This window comes from Ambystoma mexicanum, chromosome 9, assembly GCF_040938575.1.
Source record: "Ambystoma mexicanum isolate Mex_15411 chromosome 9, UKY_AmexF1_1, whole genome shotgun sequence".
NCBI classification, from domain to species: domain Eukaryota; kingdom Metazoa; phylum Chordata; class Amphibia; order Caudata; family Ambystomatidae; genus Ambystoma; species Ambystoma mexicanum.
The window spans coordinates 521,654,660-521,671,091 of record NC_090931.1 but is presented as its reverse complement, the minus strand read 5'-3'; the positions used below and the strand labels follow the sequence as shown (position 1 = coordinate 521,671,091).

General features: G+C 46.6%; 1 protein-coding gene across 2 annotated transcripts in view; it reads left to right on the top strand.

Annotated features, from left to right (window-relative positions):
* The window catches only part of USP32 (ubiquitin specific peptidase 32), a 3,569,419-nt gene that overhangs the window by 460,046 nt on the left and 3,092,941 nt on the right, over positions 1 to 16,432 (top strand). For both annotated transcript variants that reach the window (XM_069615070.1, XM_069615069.1), the window contains exon 9: positions 13,842 to 13,904. In XM_069615070.1, coding sequence (XP_069471171.1) covers positions 13,842 to 13,904 — 63 coding nt within the window. The remainder of the gene's footprint in view (positions 1 to 13,841; positions 13,905 to 16,432) is intronic.

Below are 16,432 nucleotides of genomic sequence, written 5' to 3'. Positions count from 1 at the left end.
CCATGGCCGAAAGCGCGGTGGGACCACCCCACAAGTGAAGAAGACTGTGCAAAGCAGGGGCTTGGCGACGCCAAAGGGACTATGTCCAAGGCAAAAGGGAGGGGGTGGGGGGGGCAGAAGATTCCTCACCCTTCCAAACAAGACTCTAGTATTTTACAGATGTGGGTGTCAGACACCCCAGTGTCCACCAGAGCTAGATCCCAGGAAGACTCCTGCAACAGACCTCACCCTCCGGCAATCAGCCCCCATCAAAGGACGATATGCGCTCTTGGTTTATGGAATTGCAAGAAAAACTCATGTCGACAGTGCAGGATCAATTCGCAGCAATTAAGAACGACATGAGACAGGCAGTCCAGGACATCAAGCACGACGTTGCCAATCTGGAAGAATGGACTGACACTCTAGAAAAAAGAGTGCAAAATGTCGAAGATGAGGCACTGCAGAGTAGTGAAACGCAAGAACAGCTAGTCCGATTAACCCACAACCTGGAAATTCAGTGTGAAGACCTAGAAAACAGGTCCCGTAGATCGAACATTCGCATAAAGAATATGCCAGAATCAGTTCTGGACAAGGACTTAAAGAAGGTGGTGCAGGAAGTGTTCGGGGACATAATTGAAGCAGAAGAACCAGAAAGCGTTGGGATAGACCGTATCCACAGAGTGGGCCCCAAACGCTCTGGGGCACCAGGGGAAAGACCCAGGGACGTGCTGGCAGCTCTATCATCGTACCTGCAAAAATAACTCATCCTAAGGAGAGCGAGGCAGCTGGATCAAATCAGGATGAATGGTGTGGATATTCAGCTATATCAAGACCTGTCAGCCGTAACACTCCAAAAGAGAAGAGAAATGGCCCGCTAATCAAGGAACTGGTAGCGAAAGAAATAAAATACAAATAGACATTCCCATTTGGCCTGCTGTTCGAGTGGGAAGGAAAGCAAAGGCGAGTGACCACTTGGAAGGAGGGGCTACATGTCATGGACATCCCGGCAGAGGAGACTCGAGTGGCGAAGAAAAGTCAAGGGGGGATCGGCAAAAGAGGCCAAGAGGGTGGGAAATGGCGTGCCAGAAAAAGAAATGGAATGGGAGGGGGAACTACAAGCCAGCAACAACAGACTAGAGGCAGCAGATAGGCAGGAATCTGAAAAGGCTCTTATGTCCAAGGAATTTGAGGGGTGCCCGATGAGGGGACTGGGAATCGACAGTCTCCACAGGCCCGGTGCGATACAGGAACGACTCGCATCAAGGCCGAAGGAAAATGTGGGGTTTAGGACTCCCCGCAAAGTTAGTCTCGAGGCTACAGAGGGCAGGGAGCGATGGGCGCAATGCCATAGCTACCATAGGTACCCGGGCCCTCCTTGGGAGCAATGTTTGTACAATGGTTGAGGGTCAGTTGGGAAGCTTGGGGGGAGGGGTGAGGGGGCGGTTTGTCTGGAAGAGAGCGGGGATCACAGCACCTGGGAACTAGGGTAGCTTATGAGGGCTGGTTGAAATGGGGAAGATAAGAATCTTAACTCTGAATGTTAGGGGTCTGAACTCCCCAGTAAAAAGGAAAAAGATACAGAATATGCTTTGGAAGGAAAAGGCTGACTTGCTCCTCCTACAGGAAATGCACATCAGAGCGGTAGATAAGGGGAAAATACGTCTCAGAGGATACAATGTAATAGCACAATCAAATGCATCGGGGAAAAGAGCTGGGGTGATGATAGCGGTAAGGGGGGGATTGGAAGCAGTAATGATAGACACAGACAAGGAAGGAAGATATGCTTTTGCCAATATTAAACTATACAATGCCAAACTAACCTTGGGGTCCATATATGCACCAAATACGGGTCAAGATGGCTTTCTGCGGGATACAATGGGGCAGCTGGAGGTGTTTGCGAAAGGTGAGTTAATAATTGGGGGGGACTTTAACATGGCCTGGCATCCCCAGATGGATAGGAGCGGGGGAGGGCCCCACCATCAGGGTGCCCCATCTGCTCACCTCAGGAGAAAGATAGATGGTATGGCGCTCTGCGATGCATGGAGAGAACACAAAGGTCAAAACAAAGGATACACATATTACTCGCACGTACATAATACGATGTCGAGAATAGACTATTTTTGGGTGTCAGCTGGGATTCTGGGTAAAGTTCACGGAATGGAGCTTGGCCCCATATCGCTCTCTGACCATGCACCGCTATGGCTGGACCTATTGACCCCGGGGGTCAGGGTGGCCTATGGCGTTGGGAGCTCCCTCAGGATCTACTCTCAGAGCCAGTGATGGGAGAGTCCATACGTGATAAAATCTCAGAATTCTTCGACCACAATGACACGGGAGATGTCCCTTTGGGCACAGTGTGGGAGGCGTTCAAGGCGGTCATCAGGGGACACATGATAGCTCTGAAAGCCTCGAGGGACAAACAAAGGCAGGGATGGGAACGGGATCTGGAAAAGAAATTGACTGTGATCCGAGATGAACTTTTGATAAGCCCCGCCAGAAACCTAAAGAGGGCATTGCAGCACACGCAGGGGCAATTGGACTTTATCCGTAACAAACAGGCCCAGAGATCCCTCCAATACCTCAGGCAAAGATACTACATCAAAGCCAACAAGGCGGATCGATTTCTAGCAAGGCAACTCTCCGCAAAACAAAAGTCCATGACCATCCAGAACATCAAAAACGCTCAAGGAGAAACGCAAACATGCACCAAAGACATTGGGGCGGCATTTAAGGTGTTCTATGAGAAATTATATGCAACGGAGCACCCAGACGAGGCCGAACAGGATAGTTTTCTGCAGTCAATCCCTATCCCAAAAATATCAGATACAGCCAAAACAGCATTAGATTCCCAGATAACAGAAAGTGAGGTAAAGAAGGCTATAAAAGATCTCCCACTCAACAAAGCACCCGGCCCGGACGGCTTCACAGCGTCATTCTATAAAAAATATGCGGACATCCTAACCCCTGTCCTTACTAGACTGCAAAACTCCTTTAAAGACACTGGGAATGTCACCCCATCCATGAACGAGGCAAAGGTACTGGTGTTTCACAGATAAGGGAAAGATCCCTCACTCCCAGGCTCATACAGACCCATAGCATTGATAAATCTGGACCCGAAAATCTATGCTAGAATTCTGGCAACTCGGCTTTCCCCGCTACTTCCCTCCCTAATAAACCCGGATCAATCTGGATTCATCCCGGAAGGCAGAACCATGATAATCTAAGGAGGCTAATACACCTAATAGAAAAAATAAACATTACCCACACCCCAGCAATGCTATTATCATTGGATGCCGAAAAGGCTTTCGACCGGGTGGAATGGTCCATACTCTTTAAAACCCTGGAGCACATGGGATTCGGGAATACATATATAAACATGGTTAATGCCAACTATACTTCACCATCGATCAGAATAGCAGTAAACTGGGAGGTCACGGAGAGGGTAATGATCACTAGGGGAACGAAACAGGGATGCCCGCTTTTCCCCCCTTCTGTACGCAATTTTCCTTGAACCACTCCTAATCAAAATAAGGGAAACTAACCAAATTAAGGGGATTGAGATGGCAGGCAGACAACATAAGGTAATTGCCTATGCTGACGATATGCTACTGGCACTCGAGGAACCGGCGCATACTCTGCCATGCGCCATGCAGCTGCTAGAATCATTTGGGTACATCTCGGGTCTAAAAAATAAACGAGAACAAATCGGAAATCCTACACTTAGCCGGGAACAAAGAATTGTGGGATGGGGTAGCAGGTTTGTTAGGCTTAAAAGTAGCAGAGGGACGTATCAAATACTTGGGCATAACACTCACGCGCAAATTAGACTCCCTATATAAATGGAATTAGCCCCCCACTATTAGCCAGAGTAAAAAAGGACCTGGAACGGTGGTGCCCACTAAATATCTCCTGGTGGGGAAGAATTCAATCGGTGAAAATGAACACCCTTCCCAAACTGCTATATTATTTTCAGGCTCTTCCGATAGCAATCCCGAACTCATTCTTCAAAGCATTGGCAAAGACTGTCTCATCGTTCATATGGAACAGGAAACCCCCGAGAGTTGCCAGGGCAATTCTCACGTCCCACATCAGAGAGGGTGGACTGGCACTTCCACATTTCAGAAACTACTACCAGGCAGCACAACTATGGGTCCTGAAAGAGTGGCTAGGGGACAATCAGCGAACAATTTGGGTGACCCAGGATAGAGCGGTAGCCAGAACTCCTCTGGAAGAACTTCTATGGGGAAACGTTGGTGATCTTTGCCTGGTTCGCATTGTAAAACAATAAAAACAAGTTAAAAAAAAAATGGCCATCCTATGTAGAAAACAATCAGAATGAACACATCAAAAAAGAGGTGTGTATTTTTTTTTAAAAAAAAGGAGAAAGGGAAAGTAAAAAAACGAACAAACAATGAATTATCATCACAATTTCCTTTCACCAAGAAAACCCAGGGTTCTCAAAACCTCCACAGCTTGTATTGTTAAACTTGTTTCATGTCCTGCAATTAACCTTTCCCAAAAAGAGTCAGTACACAACCTGGCTGGCTTATCCACACACCTACCCAAGATTGCCCCTAAACCAGATTAAGGACTTCCTCTCAAGACATTCCAACAAGATATGTTTCAATGATTGAACTACCTGTACATTGCATATGTTACAGTTGCTATTACTGGAACTTAACTTGGCCCTGTTGGCTAGAATGTCGCCTTTCCTGATTATATTTAGGTGTACCCTTAGGAATTCCATCCTCTGTATTGTATCAGGGAAACGGTCAAATATTTTGGGAGATAACCACAAGGTTTAGCATACTTTGACAGGGATTCAGCTGTTACTAAGCTACACATTTGGTCAATTGTTTCTATCCAATCCCTACATAGGAGGACAGACTTAACTCCCCATCAGATTGGAAATGAGATCTTCATTTGTACGATCACATTGAAATATTTTCCAATTAGCGTGATTTTTTTCTGATCCAAAACTGGAAAGGTACCTTTCAACATTTCTTGATTTCATTCCTTTTATAGGGAATCCTCATTTGGTCAAATAATTTGTCTGTACATGGACATTATTTTCCAATCCATGTACACTTTCATTGAGTATATGCCCAATTAATATCTCAGACTCGCAATCAGCAAGCTCATCGGGAGGTTCAAGGCACTTTTCCATATCTTTCCTTCTATCCTTGCACAATTGACTGCCTGTGAGTACTGAAATGTTTCAAGACCATATAGAATATGTGTAATACCTCTCTCTCCTCACCTCCCACCTGGGACCCTATGGCCCTGTGACAACTCCTAATAAAGCTCTGCCAACCTCGTTCACAAACATCCGTCCGATAAACAAGTGTCAGCTGCTGCCTTTCTACCACCTTCATTCCACCTTGCCCACCCAACACACTCTTCCACTGATTCCGCCCTCAGCAACCTCTATCTACCCATTACCACCACCTTGACATCCTTGCCCCAGCCATGAGGATCTGCCTTAAACCTGCCTCCAAGCGTAACACCTGGTACGACTCTGAACTTGCAGACCAAAAACGTAAGTGCAGGGCTGCTGAACGGAAGTGCCACATTTCAGGCTCACCCTTTGACAAACTGGCCTGCCGCCTGATCAAGAGACACTACAGACGAGTGTCCAATGCGTCCAACAACACTGCTGAACTCTACAAAATCTGCAGGGAACTTGCCAACCCGTCCGAAGTATCTTCTACCCCTACTCCTTCCCAGGCCCTTTGCAATGCACTCGTGTCTCACTTCACTTCCAAAACCCATGACATACTGAACAACCTTGTCATGCACTCTTCCAACCCAACCACTCACCCTCCTCCTTCCTCCTGCACTCCTGTCTCCTCTGAAGAAGTCACCAGAGTTCTCAACTCCATGAAGGTCTCTTCCAAACACATAGACCCATACTCTTCCAGAACCATCAAGGACAACATCTCCTCTCTCACTCCTGCTCTTGCTGATCTCTGCAACCACTCCTTTGCTACTGGCTCTTTTCCATCCTCCCTCAAGCACTCCCTAGTGTGCCCCTCCTTAGAAAACCCATCTGCAGACCCTTCCTGCCCCACCAACTACCACCCCATTTCCATCACCCGCTTGCTCAGGAAACTGCTGGAGAAAATGGCCCTCCCCCAACTCAACTCTCATACCAAACTTGGTGGTGGTCTGCACGACCACCAGCCTGTATTCGGACCATCCAGAGGCACAGAAACTGCTCTTCTGAACACCCATGAAGAACTGCTCGCATCCTTTGATTCCAACTCCCCTGCTGTCCTCCTCCTTGATCTCTCTTCTGCATTTGACACAGTGAACAATTCATCCTCATAAAAAGGCTCCATGATACCCTTGGTATCTTGGAGCGGGCACTGGACTGGCTTACCTCCTTCCTAACTGACTGCTCCTCCAAAACCATACTGGGCTCTTTCACCTCCCTACTTCCTCCTCCTCCTGTGGCGTCCCCCAGGACTCAATTCTTTCGCCCTGGCTCTTTAACATATACCTTTCTCTGCTGGCACACCTCATTTCCTCCTCCTCCTCCCACAATTTACAATGCTACGCTGATGACCCACAACTGTTCTTCAAACTTTTTACTGACACCCTTGCACCTTCCTTCATCCCTGACTGCCTATATGCCTTCCAGGCCTGCTGCACTGCTAATGACCTTTGCCTCAGTGCCAGCAAAACAGAGATTCTCCATATTGGAACCCCTGCACCCTATTTCTTCGTTGCACGCTGGCCTTCCTCCATGGGCTTTCCCCTTCCCCCTCCTCTGAAGCCAGGAATCTGAGTCCTCTTCGACTCCTTCCTTTCCTTCATCCCTCATATTCAAGACATTGTCAAGAAGTCTCACTTTCAGTTCTTCCTTCTCAAAGGAACTCTACACTTCCTCACCTTCCACCAGAGACTCAATATTACCTGTGTTCTGGTACTCTCCAGGCTAGACTATTGCAATAGCCTCCTCCTTAATATTCCTTCGTCCACCCTCTGACCCTTCCAGCTAACCCAGAATAGGGCAGCAAGACTTATCCTTGGCTTCAAGCCCAAGGACTGCATCTCTCCTGCCCTACAAAGCCTCCACTGGCTCCCGTTCTCAGCAGATTAAATTCAAATCCCTCTGTATCATCCACAAGGCTATCTGGGGCTGGGGACTAAATGCTTCCTGACCAAATACTCCCCTTCTAGACTCCTGTGTTCCTCTGGCACCATCTCTTTACGTGTGAGGCGGTTTGCTAAACAGAGAGCTGGTGGTAGATCGCTTTCCTCCGCAGGCTCCCTTCTGTGGAATAGCCTCCCTCTCCCTCTGCGTCTTGAGCAGGACCACCTTAAGTTCCGAAAAAGCCTCAATGCCTTTCTCTTCTTTCTCCTCCCCTCTTCCCTGCTAATCTTACAGTAGCACGACTGATGTGCGGGGCCCTTATGCATCCTTGGGGCCTTCATCGTCCCCAAACATCTTTCATCCCAGCCTCTTTTTATTTACTGCACTTGCTTAGGCTCACCCTATTAATTCAATTATTTATCATTGCTCTAATTCTTTGTCTACCTTCTCCTGTTCCCCACCCTGTTTCCCTGTGGGTGCTTTGAAGCAGTTTTGCTAATTGAACAAGCGCCTAACAAGTGACCAATAAATAAAATAAACTATGTTGGATTCATGGGGATTTACCAAAAGTTTGTTTAACTTAGCATATTTATCGAAAGCATTCAGCAGGCGTTGGAGACCAACTGGTGAATGGTCGAGAAGAACAATGTCATCGGCCTATGCATTCCAACTTATGGAACGTCCGCCGATCGTAGGACTGGCCAGAGAGTGAGTTTTCAGCGCTTGATCCAGATTTGCCAAATAAAGACTAAATATGATATGGCATTTGTAACGCGCCTATACACAAGTATATAGTGTTGGCGCACCCATACAACCCTGCCTAACTCCCCTTTCTGTTCTAACCAACCCGATAAAACTCCCATGTTATTCAGTCTGACCTTAGTTTTGAGTCTTCGTGCATGCTAATTGAAACATTAAGCAAAGAACTGTGTATTTCCCAGTGTCCACCACACCCGTCCCTATTAATAATGTCAAAGGCCTGCGACGGGTACAGCCAGGCTCCATATAAAGTTGGCCCATTCTTTTCCCCATTAAATATTAGACACTACTGACATTACTAGACTGTTTATAAATACCCAATAAATAAATACTCGCATTATAGTGTGATGTCCCGTGATTAGGGTCAGACTTTTCCAGTCTTGGCGTATGCTGACATGGTTCTGGTGGCGCACACTCCAATGGCCCTGCATAAACTCATTGATGAAAGCACAACCTTTTTGAAAGTGCTAGATCTGAAAGTTAGTACCCACAAATCAGCCCTGATGAACTGCTACAGAGGTAGGAAATCGCCAGAAATGCTCACGTTGGTAACTGATGGATATACAATTCTGAGGGTATAAGAATTTGAATATTTAGGGGTTTGCCTCTCCACAAATTTGAAGGGGTATAGTCATATGGACAAACAATTTCTGAGAATAAGGCAACTGTTGGATGGAGTGGCCCGTTTTATGATTATGTGTAAAGGTCAGCCATTGAATCCGATACTTACTCTACAATATAGAGGCAAAAGCAACAGTGAAATATGCTGCGTCACGCACACAGCGGGCCACACTCTAGATGCTCTCATCTCTTCCGACATCCCTCTCTCTATCCCTCTCACTTTCTCGCTCTCTTGGACGGACCACTCTCTTCTCTTTTCACACTTGAAGCTCTCCTGTCCTCTTGCATCGACACACCTGGTGCTGCCACTCGAATTCAAAGTCACCAGACCCATGAAAAGAGTGACAGCGGCCGCCTTTGCCTCCAGCTACTCTCCGCCTCCAACTCCTGCGGATGACTCCCACCCTGACACAGCCCTGGCTAACTTCACTCTCTCTATATATTAACACCCTTGATATTCTTGCCCCCGTCATGAGGGTCCGACTTAAGCCTTCCAAAAATTGCAACTCTTGGTACGACTCTGATCTGGCTGCCCTTAAACGCATGTGTTGGGCAGCTGAGCGGAAATGGAATTAGTCAGGCGGACCCCCTGACAAACTGGCCTGCCGCCTCCTTTAAAGGCAATATAGACTCTACATCCACACCAAGAAGAGTCTTTATTCAAGCCCGCATCTCTGCGGCATCAAACAACATGGCCAAACTTTTGAAAGTCTGTAAGGAACTGGCCAATCCTGCTGCAGCCTCCTCTTCCGTCACACCCACCTAGGACCTCTGATCAACCCTGGCAGCACACTTCACTGCAAAAACCCAAGACTTCCTTTCCTTTCACTTCCGCACCACATCATACTTCAACACCTCTTGAGCCTACCTTGGCCCCTCGACCTCTTCTCTCACTCCCATCACACCCGATGAGGCCGCCAGACAAGTCTGGTCTATGAAGGCCTCATCCAAACAGGTGGACCCCTGTCCCTCCAAAACCATTAAAGACAACATTGACTCGCTCACTCCAGCCTTGGCTGAACTCTTCAATCTCTCTTTTGCCACTGGAGTTTCCCCAACTTCTCATAAGCACTCCCTTGTGCACCATCTGCTTAAGAAACCCTCTGCCGACCCCTCCATTCCGGCAAACTATCGCCCCATCTCTATCACCCCTTTCCTGGGCAAACTCCTGGAGAAGCTGGCGATCTCTCAGCTCTCCCTCCACACTGAATCTGCTGGTTGCCTCACGACCATCAGTCTGGCTTTAGAGCATCCAGAGGCATGGAAACTGCTCTTCTGAACACATGTGAAGACCTGCTCTCAAATCTTGACACTAACACTCCTTCTGGCCTCATTCTTCTTGGCCTCGCCTCTGCCTTTGACATGGTAAACCACAACATTCTGATCGCTCGTCTCTGTGACACCCTGGGAATCACAGGTCAGGCTCTGGCGTGGTTAATTTCCTTCCTTTCCGACCGCCCATCCCAGGTGGAACTTGGGCCCTTTCTCTCTACTATCACTCTTTCAACCTGTGGCGTTCCCCAAGGTTCTAACTTAGGTTAGGGAGAATTCTCTGTTTAGGCTGAATTTCCTAACCTAGTGAGTCCCCCAGCAGCTTTGCTGGATTTTTGGGGTTTATTTTTTTCTCCTGCCAAGAGTGAGACTCTTTTACCCTCACTCTTGGGCATGATTTGAGTGTGTTTCTTTGAATCTAGATGTGTTTAATGGGCTATGGGGTCTTTTACCCCATAGGGCTTCATGTGTTTTTGTGATGTGTGTTACACAGCACCCTCAGTGCAGTGACACAGGGGTGTCATAGTGACCCCCCAGTATAGACTCCATACCCTGGGACTGACTACTGTCTCCCAGGGCATGTAAAGTCACCATTGACTTTACTAGTCTTAAATTCTGAACAGAACCAGTACAAACCATCATATTGTGGACGTACTGGCTGGGGCAATTCAATTGCCCCAGGGTCTGTTAGTCGAGGGGGCACGTCTCCGTCCCCCCTGATCGAGTTTTGGCTGGTGGCAGTGGATACTACTTTTTATATTCAACCGCGAATATTTTCCTATGGGATTTCCCATTGTTTTAGGCTACTATCTTTATTTAATTATTTACGGTAGCCTCGAACATACCGCCGGTTTATTTAATTAATATTAATTCTCCGGTTGGTATTTCTTTGCCAAAACTTGATTCTAAAATGGCGTTTGTGTTCTCTTCTGTGACTCCAACCCAAGTCGAGCCCTTTGTTCCACATTTTGGCGGGCTTCTCCACAGAAGCCCTCCAAAGTGGTGCCACTGTGTCTGGGGTACTTAGGAGGGGTGGAGGGGAATTTAGGCACCCTGGACTGAGTTGCCTAGGCAACTCAAGTCGCACTCCGTCCTGATTGGCCCAAGTGGTGAGCCGGCCGGCTCACCACTTAGCATGTTTGAGTGACAGCTAGGCTGAGTGAATGGGTGTTTGCTGCATAAAAGCAGGGCTTTGGGGACTGGAACTTCAGAAGTTGCCACAGGACCTAAGAATCCGACGAGGGAGAAGCTGAGCCGACCTGCCACGACACCGCCACCGGTGGAGCCCTGCTGGACTGCCTCACCACTTTTCCCAACGACAGAGGAGATCTCCCGCCGGAGAGTCTTCTTCCTTTGACTGGTGGGGATAACCAGTTTCACTGTCTTTTCGCTTTCCTGACGTATCTCGTGGCCGCCTTGCCCGTGCCAAGCACCCCGGCAACCGGGATACCACGTTTTACCACGACCGCGAGACAAAGGTACCACCTTTAACCGGAAAACTCCGCGGCTGGTTTCTGCCCTGGTAGTGCAACGACCTTCATCTTTCCTCCAAGTCGAGATCTTCTGTTCCCCTGGACGACAACGCAACTTGCACCCACTACCAGGAACAACTGCCACCGCTGGAGGATCCTTTCCACTTAAGGTACCGTGTCCCGCCTGGCTTCCCTTGCTACCGACTGTACGAGGTAGATTTAGCCCCCGGCTTTCGAACCTGGGTTAGCCTGGGACACATTGGCTAAACTTTTCTAAATCTCTCCCAGCGCTTTTCTGAACCCTCTGCAAGACTTTCTAATCCTAGTGTAACTGTGTGACCTTGGGAGCATTTGTGCTCTGCTCTCTCTAAGAGTGGGCCCAGCCTTTGGACTTTGACTCACCAGTGACTTTTTGCTCTCTGCCTTGCTAACAGTGTTCTGGAATCGTAGAGTGGTGTGCCTCTTCCTATTCTGTCTTTTTCCCCTCCCTTTTTCACAAACTTATTAGAGTGCAATCTATTTAAGCGCTCACCTCTGTATGAAAATAAGTGGTGTTTTACTGTGATTTTCTAATAGGGAAAAAGGGGTGTATATATCATAATAGTAACTGTGTTTAGAATATTTTACAATAAGAGTGCTGGAGAGTTTCAACTGTGTGTTTTTAAATAAATAATTATATACTTTGATACCAAAGCTCTGGTCAGTGTTTGCTTGTATTATTGTATCTGAGTGCCTATTGAGTATACTTTGCATACTGCCTAACTCTCTTGAGGGAAGTCTGACTGCTCAGCCACAGCTACCAGGGAAACCCGGGTGGTACAGACTGCTACCAAGTGGGTTTACTGCCAACACCTGTAGTCTCTTTTGCATTGTTCCCTAAGGGAACTGCACAGGTTTCTGCCTAACAGCCTTGCTCTTCAATGTCTACATGGCTGCCCTGGCTCGTGTTATTGCCACTTTCATCTCTAACTTCCAGTGTTGTGGGGATGACACGCAATTCTCCCTCTAACTTGCTCATATCGGACTGTCTGTCCGCATTTCAGTCATGGGGTGCTGTAAACAACATCTTCCTCAACGCCAGTAAGACTGAGATTGTTTCTGCTCCCCCTTTCCCACACACTCTGGCTGGCCTCCCTTGGCCCAGCACCCGCACCCACCTGCGAGGCAAACAACCTCAGTCATTTTCGACTCCACTCTCTCCTTCTCCACTTACATTTTTGACATTTCTAAAAAGTCAAACTACTAGCTGCACCTCCTCAGAGGTACCCTTCCTTTTCTCACCTTTCCCCAGCGGCTCACTGTCTCCAGAGCCCTGCTTCTCTCAAGACTGTACTACTGCAACAGCCTCTTTCTCACCCTCCCTGCCTCTGCTTTGCGCCCTCTGCAACCCGTCCAAAACAGAACCGCAAGACTTATCCTTGGCCTCAAGCTCAGGGGGGTGCATCTCTACAGCGCTGAAATCCCTCTGCTGGCTCCCCGTTGCTGTGAGGATCAAGTTCAAAACCCTCTGCATTGTCCACAAGGCTTTCTGGGGCCTGGGACCTTCCTACCTACAACAATGCCTACTTAAATACTGTCCTTCCCGAGCCCTCTGCCCATCTACCTCCAACCTTCTGCGTGTGAGCCGGTTCTCCAAGCAGAGATTTGGAGGGAGATCTGTATCCTCAGCAGGGGCCTCCCTCTGGAATAGCCTCCCTGCCGCCCTTAGTCTTGAGCCTGATCTCCTTAAGTTCCGGAAACTCCTTAGGACATTGCTCTTTGTCTTCTCCTCCTTTTCTCTCCCTCTACCCTGCTAACCCCTCCCTCCGCTCCATCCCTGTCTCCCTCCTTTTTCCACACAGCTTGCTGACTCGCAGCCGGGTGTACCTCAGAGTCTCTCTCACAGGTCCCCAGCACTCTCGCCATTCCTCTCGCTTACTGAGGGCCCTTACCAAATGCAGGAACTCAGTTACTAGCTGGTATGGTCCTCCACCCTTTTCATTATTGCCATGAACATCCTGGTGCAACATTGGTTGTGCCAATGGAACACTATTTATATGTAGAATAGTTTACTTTGTGGGGTTCAAACTTTATTTTGCACAAAAAAGACTGCCATTACAGAACAAAGGGAGCTCTAGACAGTGCCCTTTTTCGCTTTAAATGTTGGCCACAGAAGAGTGGTGGAAAGTGAGCAGTGCTGAGAGTAGTTGGTGCAGCACACAGGTATATGGAATTGTTTTTATCTCAAATGGGAAATTTACTGCCAGCCGGGATTGGGTGTATATAACGATATGAGGTTTAGCCAGAGACAGTGGAAAGGCAGGGCGATTGCGTAGTCTTGACATTGGTGCCAAGATATAATGCAAGCTTGTATAATTTAATACAGCCAGAGTTCTCTCTATGCTGATTGAGGCTGCAACTTCATCATTGTGTTAGTTTAATTATAAACTGTGTTTTGAAAGGTTACAGTTCACCTTTCTGTAACGATTGGATTCTTGGCACGGTTATGTTAAAAATAACAAAATAAGAATTGTTGTACAACAAGTCATCCCTTACAGCATTCAAATATTGAATTATGTGGCTTAAATCCTTTTGTATAAAAATGCTTCTTTGTTTAATAATCAACAGTGTTTGTCCTTTTCTTTTGTCTTTCCTTGAAGGAGTTGCACATGAATTTGTCAGACATCGTAGATTGCATTTTAAATTCACACGACACTACCAAGGTAAGAGCTTCCTCAATAGTAGCACAAAAGCAAAGGATGTTGCTTCCACTGTTGCCATTGACATGTTAAGATATATGTTGGTCCTTATGATCCTCAATGCATGAAGACATTTAAACACATGAACCTTAAAGCATGAACGCATGTGTTTTATTGACGGAGTGCACATGATACAACCAAACCACTGGGAAGAGGGCTTCAGGGGTCTTCCTAGTTCATATTAGTAAGTAATGATTGGGGCAATCCTAGCTATGCAATCATGCATAGGTTATGAATGACCTATTTTCGGTCGGACTGAAGACCATCTTGAACCTAATTGGGACCAAAACGTCTGGTTGTATACCAAGTGTGGATGGTAGTTGGTTGGCTGGTTTATTTGGAAGGAACTGGTAGAAGGAATGTTGACCCATGGACATCTCTACAAGCTACTTTAATTGGGAAGTTTCTTTGATTGTGTATGTGGAGCCTGACCACAGGTGTGTCAACTGACGCTGACCAAGTAACCACTGCTTCATCTATTATCGGTCAAAGATGGGGAATTATAATCAAATGTGGTGTTTGGTTATCTTTGGCACTCTAATACAATGTTGATTTGAAGGTATTGTCCTAATGTATTCCACCCCATTTTATGACATTTAGAACCTTATGAATACTTAGTGTAACTGAAGGTTAGCCTTAAAAGCACTCCATAGTTTTTGTTGTAATGAATTGATAGACAAAATAAAATTGAATTTCTTAACAAAAGCCTTAATGTCAGCTAGACTGCACGGAGGCAATGTCAATATTTAGAGAGACTTTGATGGCAATCTGTTTGTGAATATCTGTAAAATAGTGTATTGAAGCATGGGCACAGCATTAAGCCTCCACTATCTCCTTCTTCCTACCAGGATTTCTTCACATTGTCAGTGGAAACTTGACGTAATTGCATCCATTCTTCATATAGTTCTTTCCTGATGTATCTGAGTTGGTGTAATACTAGCTTCAGAAACTGAGTGACCCCATTGATTGTGGATTTCCAAATGTTGTTGTGCATCATCTCATATAGTCTTGCAACAGGTCTTTCAGACAAAATGGAGTGCTTGGTTGTTTTTAGTTTGCCAGTGGTCCAACGCTCATGAACAGCTCCATTAATTTTAAGTAGATTAGCATTTATAGCACATCTATCTTGGACTGCCCCCTCCACTTGACATTCAGAATCCCATATCCGCACCTGGGGAGAAGGCACCAGCCAATCATGATATCTGGAAAATGGGCTGAATCTCATGGTATCATCCTGCTAAAAGTCTGGCACCTTTCTCCCGAGCCCGCAATGTCCATGAGGCTGCAATGTCATGCTCCCCCTTCTGGGGCCACTCTTGTGCTCCCCCAAGCCCCAAATCACCACCCTCCAACTTACCTGTTGAAATGTTTTATTTAAAAAGAAAAAACACAATTAGCACCCTCAAACCCAGCCCCAAGCGCTAATAGTAATAACCATGGAGCATATAACTTGGACCCCAGGGTATTTTTCCAATGTTGCATAATGATCTGCATCAAATTAGCAGGGTCTAAATTCAACTGTTTGTTGTTGTTTATAGAGCACATCCAGGACTTTGGCACTCAATTGTACCTTTTCAGGGAGTGTCTTAAGGTCGACCCTATGACCTCGGCCCACTGCCAAAGTACCCTACCCCAGAGTCTTTAAATTGAGGGTATGACAAGACCTTTTACAGGAGGGAGCCTTTATAGTCGCACACTATTGTCAAGCCACCAGGATTTTCTCCCTCTTACCTACAGTCCTCCACACCTTGGAGTATGATATGCTCATGTTTGGAGCTCTTTGTGCAAAACCTTTAAGAGAAAGTAGTCATAGCTAGCCAAAATATATGTATGGGATTTATGAAGTGCAAAGCTAGCTGGGAAGAAGCAGTGTGTTGTGCAAAGGGAACACACCCAACTCGGTAAAAGTAGGGTGCAAGAGTGTGTGTTCAATGGGAGCAGTCCAAGGCTAAACCTAAACAGCAGAGACCTCCTTGAATGGTTTAGCATCAGTCCAAGTATGACATATAACCCGGCCCACCAGAAATTGGTACATACAATATGACTGACATTTTCTTCCTTTCTCTACACTCGTGTGTCGGGCAACGTTTTAAACAGTATGTTCTTCACAACAGTTTTAGCAATCATTGACCTTGCTGGGTGGGTAAACCAGACAGCATGATTTAGAATATATATATATATATATATATATATATATATATATATATATATATATATATATATATATATATATATATATATATATATATATATATTTCTGATGTTTGTTAATCTGCTTAGAATCACATGCTGTGCATAGGTCCGACATCCAGTGGTCACTGCAGAGTATTGCATTTTGTTTTTCGTAGTGGAAAAGGGGACGTCGACAAGGCGTGTCTGTAACACTATCCCTATAGTGACGTGCGTTGTACCCACAATCCCTCACGCGTCGAGGTCCCTCAGATTGTTTTTTTCCGCCCAGCTACTGGTCGCCTTTATGCGGAGCTCCTCGA